The following is a 23,624-nucleotide window of genomic DNA, read 5'->3' on the forward strand; positions in this document are numbered from 1 at the left end:
GATTTTTAAATGAGAGTGAAACGTTTTGTGATTTAAGTAATTCACCGTATATTCTCGCACATAGTTCATCTTGCGTAAAAGGAAATTTGGTTTGAATGTAACGCTTTTCCAACAACCATTCGCAATAAATTCCTGTGACCTGTTAGAAATAGGTTCGTTTCCAGTTGGAAGAGAGTGCCAGATAATAGGCGGCACCCCGCTTACGCAGCTATGATGATGCAGGAAGCCCATATGTTCATATGTGTGAAACATTAAAAGATCTTAAATTATGTCATACAAGAAACAAGACATCAGAGGATACTTCAAGAGCATCGGAATTTCGCGAACCATGCGAAAATGCATAATTCGGCTTAAAATGCACATTCATATGTCCAGATTCGTATGTAAATTTTCTTGGAGTACCAGTACTGTATTATCTCATGTTTGGTTCTTTATTATGGCATAATGCCACGCGTGCACTTGAAATGCAGCGAACAGTTGAAACTAGCCAATAGTGCGAAATTAAGCACTTCGTTTCAAATAAAACAGAAAAGATTAATGAAAGCCAAATCTCTTTAGCAAACCGACAAAAATAACTTCATTGTTCTGCAAGGCGATTAATGCTTGACTGTCAGGAAGGTGGAAATAAAATCTAAAACTAATAACATATTTTAGACTTCTGTAATTATGCAAAAGTATTTTAATTCATTTGATAACTCCCGGCCGCAAAAATCTGTTTGTTATCATTTAACGTGAGAGCAATAAACTAAGAGGAAACAACAAAATCACTGAACATAAACACAGGTCATGTGAAGACAATCCATCTCCTACCACAACTCAGACTGTTCTGGGCATCAGCGCAAGACTTACTATATTTCCAAACTTTGGCAATATTAAGTAGTGGCGCCCAGCCATACTTCTGCAACCGGAAGTGAAAGAAAGTACTCCTTAACACTCCCTCAAGCTGTCTACTAGTTACCACAAGGGCCACAATGTGGTGTTATCGGCAGTGTACATCAAACATTGACTTTTAGGCACAGTTCCCAATGAGTCAATGTGATATGCGATACAACACGTTGCCATAAAGGTTGTGTGACAAGACACTTATCTGTGCAACACTCGTGTTGTCTCCCCATTTCCGAGGGATGGGAGCAGGGAGTCGGGAGACAGACTGGGTGTTAATATTTTCTTTTTCCCCCTTCCTAACTGCTCGATAGATGAACACGCAGCTTATAACTGACACAAGGATGAATGCCTAGACACAGAAAGACTACAGCAGCAAAATATTATGTCTGAGAGGAAAAAAGGTAACATAATATTTTCTGTATGAGAGAAAGCCTCAGAGAGGACAAAAAGAAGCTACAAAGGAGCTCTGTACTCCTGTGGTGTTCACAGATGCACTCAGGCGGTTGCACTCAATACGGATTGAAAATGAGACAGAAATAGTATCAATTCCTCGAATGCGAATTCTCTCTCACAATAATCAAATGATTACTACAAGTCCCACTACCTATTAAAAAAAACTCTGTGGCACATCAGGAATCTACTTCATACCTTAGCTTTTCCCCAAACACAACTTATTGTACAAGGAACTCAGCAGTTAGCCAGTGTATGGTCATCTAAAGGATCATTTATTTTTCCCACAAAATCCACAAGCATATCGCACAGGAGTTATTGTGTGTGTGTGTGTGTGTGTGTGTGTGTGTGTGTGTTTTTAAACACAAGCTGATAATCTTGTGCTGTCTGCACTTGCTGCATCTCACAAACTTGTAATAACAAAGAAATAAGAAGCACAGATTTCAATCAACTTTCAGGATATTGAAAACAACAAAACCCGGAAGAAAAAATGTCAGTTCCAGTTATAAAATTTATTGTTTACAATCTGCTTCAACATTAAGCTTATATAATGAAAAGAGAAGGCCTGACCACCAACAGAGAACAGAATATACATGGTCAGATTCCCACTCTGACAAGATGAGAGTGACACACTTAAAATTTTGCAATCAGAACAGACATTCTCTCTTCAAACTCGCATATACACTGAAGATACTATGAAAACATAGTGTAGGGAAAGCATCACAGGCACAGGAATTGCCTCAACTCCTGCACCCACTGCCATTTCCACTTCACTCTAGTCAGCTAGAACCGGCCACAAGCTCATTCTCTACCTGTGACCCTGTAATCAGCCGACATTTTGAAACCAACTTAACCGTACAAGTCTCTCATATAAAAGACAAGATTTCCATCTGTTTTAAAACATTCCAGACTATTTTAAACAAAGCTTTTAAACCTAATTAAGAAATGCCTAGTAGTTCACCGGCTGGCTACAAACATACACGTAGCGTTAAGTTTAGTGACATTAATTCACTCACACGAAGAACTGCAATCTCTGCAGCTGATACCTTGCTTGAGAAAAATTATGAAGATTTCTAATAACTACCATATAAGAACAACGAAACAGCTGTACGAACTACTACAAGTAATAGGATGCTCTGCACGACAGGGTACGGAATGTGGCAAAATTATATTTTGCGATATTTACCACAAGCATTAAATCTACAAAAAGTTCTGTATAATATCATTGATTCTCAGATTACTTGTACATTTTCCCTTCTTAACTATTACTACGTCAGGCAATACAGTTTTCTTTAGATAACTGTTTTCTCTACTTGGAAAGGACATAAATGTGCCAGTGAATCGAACTTATTTTTGCTCGTGCATTTATAGATGACAATCGACAACCCCCCTCCCCCTTTACACACACACACACACACACACACACACACACACACACACACATTCTGGGTTTTGTATTATCTCATCTGAGGTTCTGCTCAGGCAACACATAGCAGGCAGGGTTTGTCAGTGGAAATTGTAATGTGACAGTAACTGCTGCATGGAGCCACCTGCACCATTGCCAGAGAAGAGGCAGCAGGGGTCTTGAGGCACAACTTCCAGGACCACAATACATATAGGAATAGGCTGAAAAAGGCAGTTAAGAACAGTGTAGTTTGGGAACTATTTGATTTGGTGGTATGAAATAAATAAAAGAGTGAAACCCTTCATCTGACCATCTTATTAATCAAAACATAAGATTTTAAAATTATATATAAGAGCAGCTGCTGCAGTTGCAAATTGGGAAGAAATTCCCCCAGAATGGTGTATGTATAGTCTGCTGTTCGAAGACTCTCAGAGAAAATTAAGTGTGTGTGTGTGTGTGTGTGTAATGAGCATTCTATGACGAGATTATCAGTGTACGGACATATTTTAAAAGGAATGAATGTGGATGATCTCACTAAAACTGTTGCACACAGTGAGGATGAAACCTACAAAACTACACTTACGCACTCACTCCTGCCTCACTCGCATTCACTCACTCAATCACTATTCCACACACGTTATGACAGTCGAATACCAATGATCAAAACACAACTAAAGCGATAGAGCAGCTAAAACAACAGCACAGGCAAATTTGACCAGCTGGCCACTTATAAAAAACTGGGTGAGCCAGTCACATTGGCAACACATTAAGGCTATCTCCCTAAAATCTTGAGAAAAATGTTGGACGATTCACAAAACTGTAAAATTCTAACCACATTTGTTAGAAAGTCATTTAAAATAGGTGGCAGATCTCTTGGTAAATCTCTGGTCTGAAAATGAAACACAGTCTAATAAAATGTGGAGCACAGGGATCTGTATGCCACACGCACCATGCATCGGAGGGTCCTCGCGCCGGAGAAGAAGTCCGTGTCGTAGGGCTGTGGCCTATGTGAAGACAAGTAAGAAGGACCTCATGCTGTCGACGTGGCTGCAAGTAGGTATGCTACGGCCGTGTTGAGGGCTTCGCTAGATGAAGCTTACTGTCTGTCACTTCCAGCCATTTATCCTTCCATTGACACAAGACTGTATCTCAACAGCGAGATGATAGCATGCGGGGGGGATGGCACACTGAATGAACTGAGGATCGTGACATGCCTCGTTGGCTGCTACATTCTCCCTTTCGTTCCCCATAATATCCATTTGTCCTGGCACCCAGCAGAAAGGTATCTTCTTCCCCGACAGTTTTAGTTAGAAGAGGGTGTACTGGATATTCCGGACTACATTATTTGCTAGGTACAAGCACTGCAGAGGATAAAGGGCACTCGGGGAATTGGAACAGACATGTAATTTAGTACACGAATCTCGTCTCATCTGCTCCAATGCCCACAAGATTGCATGTAATTTTGTGTCAACGACAGTAAAGTCTTCACACCTGCACCTTCCAGCCAACAACAAGTAATCAACTTTCTGCAACACTCTCGTGTCATCCAACAGCGCTGGTCACGGACTTCCAGCAGACGGACCAATAATATTGTCTGGTGCAGAGGCTGCCGTTAATACCGCAACATGCACGGCTGCATTTGGACTGGTGCCGTCACCCAAAGTGTGGAGTGCCGAGCGATGGTGTCGCACAGTGTTCAGTGACTAATCGCAGGTCTGCACTAACCCAGACGGCCATCGTCATAGAGAGTGACAGTGACCAGAGGCTAGTTCCCATTCCTTCTCTATTTTGGAAAGAGAGGCACAGCTGTGTTATTCTGGCATCACAGTGTGGAGAGATACCAGGTACGACTTCACATTCGGATGGCATAGAGTGACATACTGGTCACAAATATCCTCTATCCTCACATGTTATCTGTCATACAACAGTGTGTGCCGTTTTTCAACAGGACAACGCGCATAAAGACACGGCGAGTGTCACTATGAACCGCCTGCGTGAGGTAGAAGAACTGCTGTGGCCAGTAAGATTTCCAGAATTCTACCCAACAGAACGAGTGTGGGACCAGCTTTTGGCAAGGCGGTCTTTGCTGAAAAGTACACACACACACACACACACACACACACACACACACACACACACACACACACACACACACATATAAAATCGCGCACGGAAGCAAGGCCACATCCGCTGGCTGCTGAAGCCGGGCAGCAACTTCAGCAGCCAGAGACTGTGGTCGCGCACGTGCGTGCACTTGCGCTTGTGTGTGTGTGTGTGTGTGTGTGTGTGTGAGGGGGAGTGGTGGTGGTGAGGGGGCACAGGGCTTGTTGTCAGTTTTCGACGAAGGTCTTGTTGGCCAAAAGCTCACTTTCTGACAGTCCTTTTATTGTGCCTGTTTGTGACTCAGCATCTCCACTACATGGTGAGTAGCCACTACCCTTTTCACAATTTTTTTACTTTCCGTCCTGGATTTTCCATTGTTTGATATCCCAGACATTGATACCAAACCTAGAACGTCCCAAAATTCTGTGCAGCATTTCAGCTAAGTACTATACTGCAGCTTCAAATGTAAGAGATTCTTCATCGTGCAATGAGAACCAATGAAGATAAGGTGTACAGTATTTGATGATCTGGTAGACCAAAGAAAATCTATCACTGACAGTAGCTCCCCTACAAAGAGAGAATACAACAGCGTGGTCACTTTGGGAGTTGGATAAAGGCTAAATAAGTTATTTTATCTATAATAATCTGTACAGCATATTCTATGTAAAATGCAACCACAGGGAACTGCAAGAGTATTCCAGTTAACAATTATTTGGTGGGTGGGGAGGGGAGGGGGGGGGGGGGGAGGAGGGGCAACTGAATATTTTAGAATTGATAAATCATGTAAAGGAAACTTCCAGCTAATAGAGAAGAAATTACTGCAGCAGTGTGGCCAAAACATAAAGACAAAGAACGCAAAATTTGTAAAGAAGTCTCTGTGCCGTCTGACGATCAGCTTAGGCACAAAAGTAATTATTGTTCATTCAAAAAAGTGGCTGTTTGCAATTTTTTTCCTTCACTGATATTTTATAAACAAGTGTCATAATAGAGAAATGAATATTTGAAGTCTTCTGCAAAACGAGCAGCTACCCTTATTTTTATATATATAGAGAGAAATCCCTTGTTCCACTATGTTTATAATTGTTCTCATATTTCACAAACTGCTTTTCATCAGTTCGTATCTGACTAGTTTTTACCTTCCCTTTCTTTGCTACAGTTGTCCTAATGCGACTACTTTATTTTGAAATTATTTTGAGTACGAACATAAACACAAATTTACTGGCCCTTTCCATACAACACTCAAATGGATGCTTTTATTTCTATCAAGATTTGTTCCAGAAATTAACTGTTCTTCATCCACTGCCATAGGCACAGAGCTTTACCTCCATGACCGCCCCTGAAGCTGTCGACTAGTTACCACAAGGGCCACAATGTGGTGTTAGCGGCAGTGTACATCAAACATTGACTTTTGGGCATAGTTCCCAATGAGTCAATGTGATATGCGATACAACATGTTGCCATAAAGGTTGTGTGACAAGACACTTACCTGTGCGTCCCCATTGCCGATGGAAGGGGATGAGAACAGGGAGTTGGGGGACAGACTGGCTGTTAATGTGGTTATTTTTCCCCCTTCCTAACTGCTCGATAGATGAACACGCAGCTTACAACTGACACAAGGATGAAGAAAAGTTGACGTGAACATTTCCAAAAGATGCCTCGATGCAGAGATGCGACAGCAGCAAAAAATTATGTTCAAGAGGAAAAAAGGTACCAGAATATTTTCTGTATGAGGGGAAGCCTCCAAGAGGATGAAAAAAAGATAACTAGGAACTCTGTACTTCTGTGATGCACTCAGGCGATTGCACTCAATACGGATTGACAGTGAGACGGAAATAGTATCAATTCCTCGAATGCAAATTCTCTCTCACAATAACCAAATGATTACTACATGTCCCACTGCCTAGGGAAAAAAGCTCTGTGGCACATCAGGAATCTACTCCATACCTTAGCTTCTCCCCAAACACAACTTAGTGTATGAAAAACTTAACAGTTAGCCAGTGTAGGGTCACCTAAGGATAATTTGTTTCTCCCACAAAATCCACAAGCATATCGCACAGAAATATGTGTGTGTGTGTGTGTGTGTGTGTGTGTGTGTGTGTGTGTGTGTGTTTCAAACACAGGTCTATAATCTTGTGCTGTCTGCACTTGCTGCATCTCACAAACCTGTAAGAACAAAAAAATTAAGAAGCACAAATTTCAATCAACTTTCAGGATATTTAAAACAACAAAATCCAGAAGAAAAAATGACAGTTCCAGTTATAATACTTATTGTTTACAATTTGGTTCAAGCTTTGGCTTATAAAACGAAAATAGAAGGCCTGACCACCAACAGAGAACAGTATATACATGGTCAGATTATCACTCTGACAAGATGAGAGTGACACACTTAAAATTTTGCTATCAGAACAGACATTCTTGCTTCAAACTCGCATATACACTGAAGATACTATGAAAGTAGAGTGTAGGAAAAGCATCACAGGCACAGGAATTCCCTTCGACTCCTGCACCCCTCGGCATTTCCACTTTACTCTAGTCAGCTACAACTGGTCACACGCTCATTCTCTACCTGTGACCCTGTAATCAGCCGACATTTTAAAAACAATTTAACCGTACAAGTCTCTCATATAAAAGACAAGATTTCCATCTGTTTTAAAATATTCCAGACTATTGTAAACAAAGCATTTAAACCTAATTATGAAACACCTAGTAGTTCACCGGCTGGCTACATACATACACGTAGTGTAAGTGTAGTGACATTAATTCACTCACACGAAGAACTGCAATCTCTGCAGCTGATAGCCTGCTTGAGAAAAATTATGAAGATAACAACCAAAAAGCTGTTAAGAACTACAACAAGTAATAGGATGCTCTGCTCGACAGGGTAAGGAATTTGGCAAAAGATGAGTAAGGAGGACCTCGTGCTGTCGACGTGGCTGCAAGAAGGTATGCTATGGCTGTGTTGAGGGCTTCACTAGATGAAGCTTACTGTCTGTCGCTTCCAGCCATTTATCCTTCCATTGACACAAGACTGTATCTCAACAGCGAGATGATAGCATGTGGGGGGATGGCACACTGAATGAACTGAGGATCGTGACATGCCTCCTTGGCTGCTACATTCTCCCTTTCGTTCCCCATAATATCCATTTGTCCTGGCAACCAGCAGAAAGGCATCTTCTTCCCCGACTGTTTTAGTTAGAAGAGGGTGTCCTGAATATTCCGGACTACATTATTTGCTAGGTACAAGCACTGCAGAGGATAAAGGGCACTCGGGGAATCGGAACAGACATGTAATTTAGTACACGAATCACGTCTCATCTGCTCCAATGCCCACAAGATTGCATGTAATTTTGTGTCAACGACAGTAAAGTCTTCACACCTGCACCTTCCAGCCAACAACAAGTAATCAACTTTCTGCAACACTCTCGTGTCATCCAACAGCGCTGGTCACGGACTTCCAGCAGACGGACCAATAATATTGTCTGGTGCAGAGGCTGCCGTTAACACCGCAACATGCACGGCTGCATTTGGACTGGTACCGTGACCAGAAGTGTGGAGTGCTGAGCGATGGTGTCGCACCGTGTTCAGTGACTAATCTCAGATCTGCACTAACCCAGACGGCCATCGTCAGAGAGAGTGACAGTGAGCAGAGGGTAGTTCCCATTCCTTCTATGTTTTGGAAAGAGAGGCACAGCTGTGTTACTCTGGCATCACAGTGTGGAGAGATATCAGGTATGACTTCACATTCGGATGGCATAGAGTGACGTACTGGTCACAAATATCCTCTATCCTCACATGCTATCTGTCATACAACAGTGTGTGCCATTTTTCAACAGGACAACGCGCATCAGCACATGGCGAGTGTCACTACGAACCGTCTGCATGAGGTCGAAGAACTCCTGTGACCAGTAAGATTTCCAGAATTGTACTCGATAGAATGTGTGTGGGTCCAGCTCGAACATAAGACTCCATCACAGTGCCAGTATATCGAGGACCAGTTACGACAACAGTGGGGCAGCTTGCCTCGGGAATGGATACAAAGTCTTTAACACATCCTTCAGATCAGAAGGAGTGCACATGTCTGAGCCACAGCGGGTGTAATGTCACACTGATAACTGGCTCATACTGCCAAGTCCTTTGTGAATTTCACCAGGTAGTCTATGTAAGCACTGTCGTAGAAGATGCAGACAAAAATGAGGTTCTGTACCTGCCGAGAATTTAAAATGACATTACTCCCAAAGTGCCATAAGTATGAAAACATAAAAACTCGTAATATATTGCCCAGTACATTGTTCTACATAGGCTGATATGACACAGTTATTCAAAGGTACACTGACAGGCAGTCACCACTGCCGGCTGATTGCACCTATTGAGATATGCAGGGATGCTGTGCCACACTACTATGCATCTTTCGTCAGCACATTTAACATGTCTCTTGCCTCGCACAGGCTTCCATCATTTCATATAGTAAGTAATTCTGTAAAAATGAGATCCAAGCATTAATAACAAATATTTCAAGTGGTGAAATTTAAAAGTTTCACAAGCTCGATAAAGCTGTCAGATGTCATAAAATTGCGAACCATCTGATCACTTATTTGCTATGAATATATTGCTCCATTTCATCAAATACTTGGTTGAAATTCTGCAAAATCCTCATGCTATATAATTATGTTTGTTCAATATACTTTACTGCTCTCGTTTAGCATGTGTGTTTACGTCCATTTCCCTGTGTGCATCTGTAACACACGGTTTCTTGCTTGTATGTCATATTTTTAGGGCTTCACCAGCCTCTGACGTAGCATGGGCAGCCTCTTTCTAATGTTTTGCCACTGTGGGATCACTGCTTCCAGTCAATCTAGTGGGCTCTATATAAAATTTCCATCACAGTTAATTTTCCAGATCCTGAACCAACTGAACCTCTTGTCAAGTCCTGCCACCTACAAAATTAACTGTGAAACATGCTGGAAATTTTTTAGAGGTCAGGCAGCACGTAATTTGAACACCAGACTTGATGAGGATGACAGAGGCTGACAGAGCAATAATCCCACAATGGCCACACATTAAAAAGGACTGCCCAGGCTGTATCACAGGCCAGCAAAGCCTTAGAAATTTACATAAAATCAAGAAACCAAGAGTTATGGATGCACTTGAAGAGATGGAAACAGACAAGCATGCTAAAAGAAAGTATACAATATACTGAATGAACAAACAGAATTATGTAACATGAAGTTTTTACAGAATTTCAACCAAATACTTGACGAACTGGAGCAGTACAAGCATAGCAAGTAAGTGGCCAGATAGTATACAATTAAATGTGTTTTATTAAGCTACAGCTTACAACTTCTTCAAGTTTGTGAAAGTTTTAAATTTCAGTGCTTGAAATATTTGTTTTTAATGGTTTGACCTCATTTTTAAAGAGTGACATATTATATGAAATTATGGAAGTCCAAACATATGTCTGTGTAAGTGAAACTAAACACTTATTAGATCTTAATGTTAAATGTGTCAACCAAAGATGTATTACGGCGGGGTGCAAAGCCCAGCAGACATTGATAGGTGCCATCAGCTGGGCAGTGGTGACTGTTGGAATATCTTTAATAGCTGCTCACTGTAGACTGGACAGTGTCTAACCATTGAATGTAGAGCAATGTGCTGTGTGGTATTGAGCCACAGCACATCATATCATGCCTATGTTGAGTAAGAGATGTAACAGACAGAAGTAGTTAAAACATATTTTGGAAACAAAACTGTAGTTATTGTGATTATTACAACTATCATTAATAATTGTTAATTTGTTTATTAATGTGAATGGAAAGTAAGATTTTAAACAAATATTGTTAAGTCTATTAAATGAGCACTCATTAGTATCAGAATTATGGTTGTTCAGAGAAATTATACTCTGAGGAGAATTTTGAAATGTAGAACTAGCCATTTCATGTGATTGGGAAAACAAGAAACATTTTACGATAATTCTGTTATTTAAGGAGGGAGTTTTTTGATATTTGTGGAGTTACTCAATTTATTCATTTAGTAAATTGTTCATAAAAGCTGTTAAGCTGTGATTGATCAAATGCAGAAGATGTGGGACTGCATGGTTTAATACTAGTACCAGACTGACCATGATGTATATCAGTCAATTAGAGGACAGTAGGTCTGCATGTATTTTATGGGCTAAAGAATTGCTTTGTTTAGTCCAAAGGATTCAGTTCAGAGCTCCGCCATCATTATGTTTTGATGCAGATATAAGGAGCTCTGAATAGATGTGTTAATTTCGTGGAACAATGATTAAAACTTGACCTTTGATTGCAGCACAGTGGACCTGAATGTGTGAGAAAAACAAAATCACAAAACTCCAATTTTAATATGTAAACTGTGACCAAAATTTGCATGGCATATTATTCAAGCTGTGACAGCAACCTGAACATTTGTGGTGGTCAAACTGTGTAATATTTGAGCAAGCATTCTGTCACAGATAATCTGTTTCATAATGCTGTTGGTAACGGGTTTAGTTAATTACCATAAGCTGGCTATTACGAGTGACTGTGATTGTGTGTAAGTGTTTAAACTAGAACTTAAGATTAGTATGAGCTTGGGAACATTTTTGTATCAAACAAGTGCCAATAAATCTAAGTTTTCTCTCACAAACTACCTTTTACTCATTTGCTCAGTTAATGTGATACTGAAGACATTTTTGCAGCCATTGGATCCATATAATGCTACTGATTCTACTACAGCTTTTCCAGTATAGAAACACCATTTGTTTTTGAGAGAGAAGGCAAGTGGACCAGACTGCAGAAGAAGTAATCACCCTGAGGTAAGTGAACATTATTTCTGTAGGACGAGTGCTAGTAACTGCGACACTGCAATATGTTATAAATTTTTATGTTCACACACATATGCCATTTTGGCAGTAATGTTGTTTTAAAGTATTATAAATAAATATTTTATTTAGTAAGTTTTATAAATTTCACAAACCAGTGTGTAGGTGTACTATTAGACGAGACTAATGTGGATTTATATTTCTGGGAGACCTGAGAAACTGAGGTTGATGGCTAGTTACTATTGAAAGTGGTCACAAAATAACTATTTTACATCGAGAAATCTTGGTTTCTAACACTATAGAATAACCTTTAGATATTGTCTGAGCAGAGACGTGTTCAAGTCCACACCTCAGACTACTGAATTTTAACTGAAATATTGGACACACAGCCCCACATAGGAACACATACCATACTCTAAGACAACATGTCGAAAACCTAGGCACTGCGGAAGACATTTATTTCACAGTTGGCACCAGTGCAATCTCCGGTTGCAGTTGACACCACTACACCTGTGCCAGTCCATTAGTTTTCAAAGAGCCGATCACATTCCTAGTGGAAACAACAGTACAGAACAAGAGTACAGATTTTTATGAAGGATAATCTGACGACAGGAAAAAAAAAGAGCTTGTGATTTTCTTAGAGCAAACGAAACTTAACATAATCAAAGCTCTCAAAATCCATGTCAACTGTTACAAAAGAAAGGTCAAGTGCTCAGAAATGTTGTTAATGTGAGTTGCAATTGTGTTCCACAATTCTACAATGAACTGACAACACTGACAGGTGCCAATAACTCTGTGAGCTTCCTCAAAAACCGTATTTATGACCCCCTCTGCAAAACAAATGTTACAGACACTATCCTCCCCAAAGTCGTATTTCATTATTTGTTTAATCTTTTAACTTTCTTCTGTCACATTTCGAAACAAGTTTATTCCACCACTGCCATCTGTTATATCTCGCAGCCTCTTACAAGAGAAGGACGAGATGATTATTTGAAAATCACAGTAACAATCTAAAGTCATTAAAATGTATAAATTTCGCAGCACTTTGAAAAGAAACCATCCAGTATTTTTATTTTCTAATCGACCAAAAAATAATCAGTTTTCTTCTTTCTGTACAAAGATATTTTGTGATCAGAACTACACACTATGAAATTTGCCTACAGTGTTTTACCAGTACTGACCTGTTCCAACTAGCTGTTCCCGGACACAGGCACATAGTTACACCTCTGGCGTAGTAATCCTGTGCGGCATTCACGAAGTTGTAATCGGCCTGCAACCAAGTGCAAGGAGGAAACAAACTGCAATGAAATATAAAAATGACTGCTTGCTAAGGGTCACAGCTGCAGGTGTAAATGAAAACTCTCACACTACTGAGAATGAAGGTCTCTTCTTCTGGTGCAAATGGAAGAGCACTGACGACCTTTGTCCTTTGGCATGACCTACCCTTCTGCCCCTCCCTTTTCAGGGTGGCTACTCAAACTTGGAAAAAAAAGCCAGGTGTGAGGAGGAAGACAGTGTAATAATGAATTTTCTTTTTTTCTCAGCTGAGCTATATATCAGCCATAAGCAGTTATTTAGCTGCAGTTTTTAAATGTCAATAATTTATATGGAATAATATTCATATAATTAACACACTATGAGATATTAAGTATTTTAAAATTTGTGATTTATAAAACTCAATTTTAATGCTTGGTTAAAAATGCAGACTTCCCGGAGATTCTACAAAATTTCTGAAATTCCCTTAGGTTTACCTTATTTTTTTTCCTGGTAAAATTTAATTCCCTGAGAATTCCAGGTTTTCCAGAAGAATCGCCATCTTGCTTTTAACCTATCCCTCTCTCATCCCTGACACAGAAACTGTCAGTTCCGAAATCTACAATAGTGTTTGAACTTTCAAATTATTCTGTCAGCAGTACTGAAGCTACACCTTCCTGAAGTAAGAATGTCTGGTTAACAGTAACACCTTGTCGAGAGTGATACATAAATAAATATACCATGTCATAAGTGTGTGAAATATACAAATTTTTCTACAAAATGTATTGTTATAGACCCTTACAAAAAGAATGCACTGGGCTTGGCTGATGACAAGGGCAAAAATATTTTGTATATAAGCATTTTATTTAAGGAAATATTCAAAATTTAAGATTCAGGAAAACTACACAGACTTAAAAACAAATATTTGTTTTAGGACTAATATACCTCACCTCCAGGCCCTGTTTCTCTACAATGCAAAAAGCATTAGGTCTCCAGGAAATATTGCTATTCAAAACTGTAATCATCATAAAAAACACACCCTATTAAACTGTATAATGTAAACCTTTCAAAAATCCACTGCTACCATTCTGTAGCCATAGTTCTTCTGTATCCAAAAATGTAACCTTTACTAGAAAAACATGGTAGTTAGATAACCAACACATAATCAAAATAACCAGTTATCTAATGCATGAAAGTACTGCTTAAAATTCCATCATGTCATTATTGAATATGCAGTTGTCCTGTAGTTTAACATTTCATAAAAACCTCCTTACAGTCACTGTTCAGCATGCACACAGTAATATCTTGTGGTTGCCTACAGTTAATCAGTACAGAATGTTTGCAGTCGCACCACAGGGACATAGTCACAAATAGTGGAGTCTCAGCAAATCACTAGAATAGAGTCAGAATAAGTATTACAAATTGGCATTCATATATTTAGGATACACTCAGTGGAGATTATGTACGGTGCTGACCTTAACAAACTATGAAAACTGAGACAAACTTATCTAGGTACTAGCGATAGGAGGAACCGACTCGTTGAAAACGAAACTGGTTAGTTCAGTTCTGAATACAGTGCATGCTTCTATATTTGTTTGAACTCAGACACAGCAGCAATGGTAAAATTTTTGTTTTTAAATAAACCTTTATTTAAAAAAAATAGGCAATTTATATGTATAATATTTCCATTGGTATGAAAGACTGTGTTATAGAAAATGGGAACAGTGATCAGTGCTACTTTAGTAACAATACAACAAAAACAAGCAACAAACACATGGCACAAGAATTGGTACAGCTTCACTGAGAGAAGAATGTACATGCTGCCACGTCGTGTGGACTATCTGATAGTACCCACACTCATGCATGTAAGAGACTTTCCTCATATGGTCTACACAGTACTTTCTCAATGATGTCATCAGAGACTGCTTGTATTACAGAATGGCACCATCACTACTCTGGATGTGCTTTATGAAGTGTGGTGTCAAAAGATTACAAAAGGAAGGAGACACAAATAATGCACAGCATCATATAAGGATAAAACTTAAGACTCATCAATCCATTCATAGTTTACAATAAAAATCGAAAGTTACCGATCTGTTGCTTGAGTCTACATAATATGCCTTTATCTGCTTGTAGCTTTTGAAAACAGACAAATTAAGATGAAAAATAGATTTCTTCGATCTCCGTTTTCACCCTTTAGCGCCGACTATTCGTAGTGCCCAAATAGTGGTAAGGATTTTTGATTGCAACGTGACTTTTGAACCGAGTTTCATAAAAATTAAAATCATCAGGAGGATGCTGTGATTTTTTTGTAGTATTCAATCACTTATCAATTTTACAGCAAAGCAGCAAATTGTGGATGGACTAAGTTTTCTTTTATTTGCCTATTTCATTTAATATTTTGAATCTATTTGTCTTGGAACTATGGGAGACAAAATTTTTCAATCTTTGTTCGATTTCTATGTTTACTACAGGAAATAAAAGGAATAAGATACCATAAACTGGTTATTTCAGAAATCAGTTATTTTGATTGCTTTTAACATTCAGATTAAACTAACTTTGGCAGACAGGGATGGAGGAACAATATAATGGAAAATAGGTTGTTCCAGTGACAACTGCTATCCCTACACTAGGTACACATAATTATTCTGAAAATACACATTCAGTAAATGCACTTCGAACATTTACAGTGTACCTCAGTTATCTAAAATTGTGCCAAGCACCTACACCAATCGATTCTTTTCATACACAGCTCTCCTTCCACTCCCCTGTAGCAGATGCCCGTATGAACCAGGCGGTGTGCTATTTTTCATTCCCATATTCAATCACTCACTCCAGTAGGGTCACAGTGAAGCAGGAAATGTTCTTATGGCTGCAAGATTTCATCCTTATCGGTCTCTCTACCAATTATCTCAATACGATACTGAGTAAATAATGTTTGCATGTTTGTTTCAGACTAGCACAGAGTGGCCCACCACACAGTACTCCAGACTCGTGGGCCTCTCGGGCACGGCCCACTGCATTCGGCGCAGCTGCCTGCCGGCCCGTAGCTCTAGGCTGCCTCGCCCCATTGCAGTCCACTGCACTGGCAGGCTGCATGGCAACTCGGGTAACCCTAGGTAGATGGACAATGTGCCACACTACCAAGGAGGTAGACGTGCCTCACCCATCGTTACTGAGAAGTACACACAATCCGCCCTCACTGAAGGATATTTTTATTCACGGATGTTAGATAGGTTTTAAATGGTCACAATGAATGTTAATGACTTCACACATTACATTTGTTAACATGATGCTCAATGTTATTCCGTCCATATTGGATCTTTTGAACTCTGGAACTGTTAATGGTAGTTGGTGATTGACACAACGAGCCATAAATACTTTTGAAATGTTTTGTTTTAGTACCATAACTGGTTTTGGGCTACCATGCATGCCTTCAGATGGCTAATATTTTTTGTTAGATGTTTTGACCAACAGCATGTCGTCTGCCCCACATCGTATCAGCACTTCTCTTTGAATGTTATCACCCAGTTTTGGTACATCTGCAAATTAGGTTGTAAACAAAACATGAGAGTCCAGCCAACAAAATAGGAGACAATATACGACAGATACTGGTTTCTTCTTTCGCTACATACCCACAAATCTGTAGTTGCTGAGCATTCACCTTCTGTTAAACAAGACGTTACCTCAGGTGTAATTATAAGGGATAGGCAAAATAATGTGAACAGTGGTTGTAATGGAATAGTTGTGTTTGACAATCAACAATGCAGGTATGGCATGTGTGGTGCTGGAGTGTGCATGTTCAGTACGGACTAGGGATTAACGCACACTTTGTATTTCCATTCAGAGGCCGAGGTTGACATGCAATGAAAGACCTAGCAGATTTCCATAGAGGACAGATTGTGCGGGCCCAATTAGCTCGAGCATCAGTAACCAAGACAGCCTACACAAAACATGGAAAGACATCGGCATGTAAACGTAACAGTGGACGCAAATCAAAACTAAATGACAGGGATTGTTGTACGCTACCACGAATTGTGTCAAAACAATACAAAACTATGGCAGCTAAAGTGATTGCAGAGCTCAATAGTAATCTTCGAGACCCCCTATCTATCAACACTGTCCGCTGAGAACAGCTTTAAGCGAATATTCGAGGATGAGCTGCTACACTGAAACCATTAGTGATGACAACCAACACAAATAAGCATAAAACATGGTGCCAGGAGCATAAATCCTGGATGGCTGATCAATGGAAATATGTCATACGGTCCGACGACTCATTTTCATTAGTTCCAACATCGGGTCAGGTTTACATCTGGAGAATGCCAAAAGGAGCCTATAATCCTGATTGCTTGATTCCAACAGTTAAGTATGGAGGTGGATGTGTGATGGTGTGGGCAGCCATACCACGGTATTCTGCTGGTCTCATTATTACTCTCAAAGGCCATATTACAGCCTACGATTATGTGAACATTTTAAGTGATCAGATGCACCCCATGACTCAAATGTTGTTCTCCAACAATGGTGCCATATTTCAAGACAATGCACATGTTTACACAGCCAGCACAATACAATTGTGGTACAAGGTGCACACAGCTGAACTGCAGCGTCTTCCATGGCCAGCACAGTCCCTGGACTTTAACATTATCGAACCTTTGTGGGCGATATTTGAGCACAGACTCCGGAGCAGATTTCCGCCTCCATCGTCACTACAGGAGTTGGAATAGGTTCTGAACAAAGAGTGGCATACATTCCAGTGGAGACTATACAATCATTATATGCCATTATTCCAAGAAGAATCGCAGCTGTATTATGGGCAAGCGGGGCTCCAACCCCTTATTAATAAACCATTCCCAAGTAAGTACAGGCGTTCACATTATTTTGCCTATCCCCTGTACATCTCTTACCACTTTGTGCCAGGTGGCACAACATGAATTTGGGATACTATTCCGGAAGTTGCTCCATTGTCAAGTAATGTCCAAATAAGATCCAAAAAACCTTTACCTCCTATGGTTCCATACAACCTTAAGTCTCGTGCACACATAGCCACACATTAATCGACAATTATCGCCTGAGCAGGTTTAGGAATGCTTTTCTCATCCACACAAGAACCTCATTTATTAGACACACACAGATGGCGAAAAATGTGCAGAGTGCCACTTGAGGCTTTAGTACGAGTGTAAATTTCACCAAACAGCAAATAAAATTAACGTTTCTCCCCACCACTATTCAGTACGGGCTTAAATGGCACCCAAATTGAACTTTTTTAGATTTGTTTCATGCTTTGTAGTTCTATTTTCATGATTGAGTAATTTCTATTTTTCTTCCCTTTTTCTTGGCACGCTCTCCCTTCTTTGTAAATCAAGTTTAGTTTCCACACTCATTTTCTGTCTTACGAAAAAATGGAGAAGTCGCACCAATCCACTAAGCGCTGCTCTGCTCACTGCTCCTCAGTGCAACCACCAGCCCGTAGGCCACAGCATACCTGCGTTAGCACACAACACTGATCGGCCCTTGGGGTGACGTCACAGACTCGCTTCGTCCGAGACTGTTACAATATAGTGCAGAAAGAGTTGGCGGCCTTGGCCCATGTTCACGACAATGGTTTGTTTCTGTCGCATTTGAAGCAGCTATTAACTTTATTTTTATGGTCACAATCTAAAATTCTAATGTCTCAAAAAATTATTTCAATTTTATTTACATAAATCTAAAAAGACTCTGTGAACATACCAAAACTTCCGACTCAATTATTTAAAAAGATTAATTTTTCTCGTAAAAGCTCTACACAAGACCTTTCACTGTACAAGTATCGCCGACTGGTCAGTCTTCTCTTCTGTATTTATAGAAAATGGAGTTAACTGGATTCAATTGTATAGTTCAGTCCTGTGGCCGAAAGTACCTTTTATTTTAATCATCAGAGAATGATTAATTAGTGTGTCTGACAATATGGAAGAAATTAATTCGTAAGGTAGTAAAAAAATAGCTAGTTCCATTTGCAGCTTGAAATAACCAAATGAATCCACGATGAATGTGGAACTACAAATTGTTTGTCTCAAATAAAGTTTTGTGGAGGCCGACGATACAAAAGATAATTAAAAATATGTTTTGTTTCCTGTTCTCAAATATTGCAATACGTGAGTTATCTGGTATAAGATGCAATTAAAATTTATCCTCGAGTCCATAGGTGAGAACAGTAATAAGGGCATTGCAATGGAGAAGAGTGTGTGTGTGCACATGCGCGTTCTACCATATCCCACTTCATGTTTATGTGCCTACCTTCTGCTTGACCACCCCACAGCACAGTGATCGGTTATCTTGACTTGTTCAAAGGTTACACAAAATTAAACTGCAAAAGTACATGCACATGCAAACTTTTGATGAAGCTGCACTTTTCAAATGTAATCTGCGGTTGCTGAAAACAACAGATTTGAATAGAGCCAAAACAACTAATTTGAAAGAAACAATGGACGGAGGCAAATACAGTCTGCTGTTGAGAAGCATTTTCGTGTCAGAAATCGTGTTGACACTGATTACTCGTTCACATACGAGTGAGGTAAATACATCAAACCGTCATCTTTTTCAGTGTAACAATACTTCAAGAATAATAATGGACAAATTCTTCATTTTTCTGGCTACAGTGTCAGTAGCTGCTAGATAAATAGTTTATTAATTCTGGAGTCTTACATACAATTGGGCTGCCAATATGCGCTTCTTTTCTGAGTCCTCCTTTTCTCCAGCCCCAAAACATGTGTTTAGTCTCATTCATCACATTGCGACTGGTGGGGAATTGGGGTGGGAGATGTGGCCTCATGGATGGTTTTCACCCTTTTCTCACTTACAGTAAGGATTTGATGCCAGTGGGTTTCATAGTAATTTTCACTGTCGGCACTGTGCTGTACATAAAAAATAAAAACCAGAGTCCTGGATGAAATACAGATGAAACATGTAAGCATGCAACACATCGCTCTGCGAGTGAGAAACAGGAGGTGGAACACCGACCCCAAAAAGCTTTAAGCAATGAGATGCGACATGCACGATGCTAAGAAACCGCCTTTAAGCACACACTGTTACTACTACAAATACAATACCCATAGCAATTACTGCCACTAAACACTTCCCTTTTACGCAATAACTAATAGAATGCGAACGTTGAAACGTGATGAGGCGAGGCCGACAACCGAGTTTACTAGTTCTGTAGGGCAACACTTTTCGGACGGTGGAGTAGCGATGGGAAAAACTGACCAGTTAAACCGATACTGGTATTTCAGTTCTGAATAGCCAATATTTTTCAGTATTTATTTGGTCTCAGTTATAGTAAGTATTTTTCCTTTTTTTACTAATTACTGAACAAAAAATTGAAACATCAGTTAGTCATAGCAGCAGTGCCATACTTTTTCATTTTTAAATAAACCTGTTTCAGAAATGAGTTATTTTTATCCATAAAATTTGCACTGCTTCGAAATTTTGTTTTTTATGGGAAGTGGGAAAAGCAATAACAACAATGCGGACAGAAATGAGAAACAGAGACATGGCTTAAGAATTGTTACAGCATTGCTGAGACAGTAGCATACCTGTTAGCATGTGACCTATTAGATAGCCCACATGTACACGCCCTGTGCAAGGTGACTTAACAATGAAATATGGTGCTTCATTTGTTTTAAAAGGTTAAACAGTTGTCTGCCTTTTCTATTAAATAATAAGAGAAAGAAAATTATAATAACAGTAATACGTAGCAGATCTGCTGTCTGTGTCTACGTAATATGCCTTTATCTGCTTGTAGCCTTTGAACATGGACAAATCAACAAGAAAAATAGAGTTCTCCAACTTCAGTTTTCACCCTTTAACATAGACTATCCGTAAAGTTGAAAAGTGTTATGATCCCCGGTTACAGAATGATTTTTTAGCATGGTCTCAAAAAATTAGAATCAATAGGAGAATACTGGTGCTTCTTCCTAGTATTCAACCACTATTCGCTTTCTGAAAAAAACAGCGAATGATGAGAGACTAAGTTCTCTCTTACTTGCTTATTTAATTTAATATTTTGATTATATGTATCTCAAAAGTAAGAGAATCAAAACTTTTTCAATCTCTGTTTGATTTCTAGATTTATTACAGGAAATAATAGGAATAAAAAAATGAAAGTAAGTTATTTTAGAAACTGGTTATTTTGAGAGGTTTTAGCAGTCAGGTCAATGATATTCCTACAGTGGAGTGGCAGGGAATGAGGGAGAGAACTCATACCTGGAAGCCATACTGCACGAGTACCACATTGGAAGGCAGTGCTGGTGCGGCTGGCTGCAGTGAGTTGGCACACAGCATGAGGGTGACAGAGGGCGGTAGTGACAGCAGGTGCCACAGCTGACGTGCCGCCCCCTCCCGGCCGCCCCCACACGCCCCCTCATTGGCTGGCGGCAGCAGCAGGCTGCACAGCTTTGGCCCGACGTGGACGTACCTGCAAACCCCATGACGTTCAACACCCGGCACAACTTTTGCCAGGTATGGTGATTCTTTTCCAAACTCCTAGTAACTACCACAGATTCAAGATTCACTATTCGTTACTGTTAATATGAAGTACAATTCTAAAGAATATGCCTGAGCTAGACACTCTCTTCCTTTTGTATCCGTAGCTGATAACAAGAAAGTCACTCATTTTGCTGATCCTCATCCAAAATAAAAGCTCTCATCATCAAAATCTAACTCCTCAATCTTGGGGGAAGGGAAGGGAGAAGGAGGGAGATAATCTTCAAATCTGGAGGAAAGAAATAGAAAACAAGGTAGTTCAAGAAATGACAAAACTGCGTTCAACAACACTGAAAAAGGGTACGATTTCAGAATGCACGAGGCTGTTATGAACAAGTGATGAAAGGGAACATTACAACAATGTGAAATGGCAGTCAAATTCCCGGGAAATGGCAGTCACATTCCCAAATCTGCCAGAAAAAAAAATTCAGTTTATTGCCAGTAATACCTGGGTCAAGAGCTTCAAATGTAAACATTCAACAAGACAGCAAAAAATTCACTAAATTCGTCAGCAAACTTGATGTTACCACTCTGGGACAAACAGTGGAACCAGCTTCAACTTTTATTGTATAATTAACATTGGCTACACTGGATTCCAGCATGAATAATTTATATGTGTAACAGGTCACTGGATTACAGAGGCACAAACATGGTTTTGGTGCAAACCTCACTCTCTTAGAAACCACCCGCTCCTGCAATGCACAGTACATTTTAACCGGTTCAGGGGAGCTGCTACCCCTCGTATTTTTATGTATGTGAGAGGCACCTAGTAAATTTTGTCCCCAAATTGCTAGTACTGTTAAGAAATTAAAAGAAGAGTACAATAATTCTGTCATTAGTTTCTCTACATCAGAAAAACTAACAAAAGATATTTCTGTAAAACTCTTGGAGCCAACATTAAAGCCTTAAGTTGCTAACAATAAATTCCTTCTACTGGTGGATTCATCGTGTGGCCAAGCAGATTTGCCATTGCACGATAAGGCATTCATACGTGAGACGGTAGGATAACATGTATTACGAAGAGCATGCCAACCACATGACTCCTCTTGTTCAACCCTGAGATATACATTTCCATCATGAAGTAAAAATCTAATCAAAAAGATTAAAAAGTGCTCCCCAATTGCTACAACAATGGTGAGAATTATCGTCAATGGAAGATGCAATGATTCGGTTTGCCCAGTATGCATCAGAATTCAGAGGTGAGATCTTCATTTAAAAACCTAAATGAAGTATGCTTTCCACTGAAGCATATTTAAGAAAAATATCCTTATTTAAAAAATGCTTTCATAAACTGTGCATTGTGTGAACAATATTTGTTTTAAATGCTTCTTTGGTGATTATCATCCCAGAAAATGTAATGCACCTTTTAATAATAAATAGAAAGCAGATAACGCATTGCTAAAACTTTTGAAAATTTTTCTTTCATTCAAAACTTCACCCAGTTACGTAAATTAACTGTTTACTCCAATCTTATGTGAACTGAATATATCAAATATATTTATATGAACTGAACGCAGATAGGCACAGCAAAAAGACAATCAAAAAGTGAGCTTTAGGCCAACGTTGAAAATAGACAACACACACACAAAAGACCAAGAGCTCACTTTTTGACAGTATTTTTGCTGTGCCTATCTGTGACTCAGCAACTCTGCTATATCGCGAGTAGCAACTATCATTTTCATGATACTACACATCATCTGACTAACAAATCTATCAAGCTTATTTCAAACTTTTACAATGAGGTGACAAACATCATGGGATAGTGATATACACATATACAGATGACAGTAGAATTGCATACACGAGGTATGAAATGGCACCGCAGTCGCGGAGCTGTCATTTGTACTAAGGTGATTCACGTGGAAAGATTCCTAAGGGATTATGGTTGCACAACGAGAATTAACAGACTCTGAACATGAAATGGTAGTTGGAGCTAGACGCACTGGACATCCCACTTTGGAAATTGTTAAGGAATTCAATATTCTGTGATCTACAGTGTCAAGAGTGTGACGAGGATACCCGATCTCTGGCATTACCTCCCACCACAGACAATGCAGTGGCCGACGGCATTCGCTTAATGATCGAGAGCAGCAGAGTTTGCATACAGTTGTCAGTGATAACAGACTTGCAATATAGCAGAAGATAACCGCAGAAATCAATGTGGGATGTACAACCAATGTATCTGTTAGG

At 39.6% G+C, this 23,624-nt stretch overlaps 1 protein-coding gene across 2 annotated transcripts in view; it reads right to left on the minus strand.

Moving 5' to 3' along the window:
• LOC126424546 (uncharacterized) overlaps positions 1–23,624 on the minus strand; it is a 176,078-nt gene that overhangs the window by 60,931 nt on the left and 91,523 nt on the right. For both annotated transcript variants that reach the window (XM_050087290.1, XM_050087289.1), the window contains exons 13-14: positions 21,156–21,366; positions 12,842–12,930 (exon numbers count right to left, since the gene is read on the minus strand). In XM_050087290.1, the coding sequence (XP_049943247.1) occupies positions 12,842–12,930; positions 21,156–21,366 (300 nt within the window). The remainder of the gene's footprint in view (positions 1–12,841; positions 12,931–21,155; positions 21,367–23,624) is intronic.

Source organism: Schistocerca serialis, chromosome 10 (genome assembly GCF_023864345.2).
Source record: "Schistocerca serialis cubense isolate TAMUIC-IGC-003099 chromosome 10, iqSchSeri2.2, whole genome shotgun sequence".
Classification (NCBI taxonomy): domain Eukaryota; kingdom Metazoa; phylum Arthropoda; class Insecta; order Orthoptera; family Acrididae; genus Schistocerca; species Schistocerca serialis.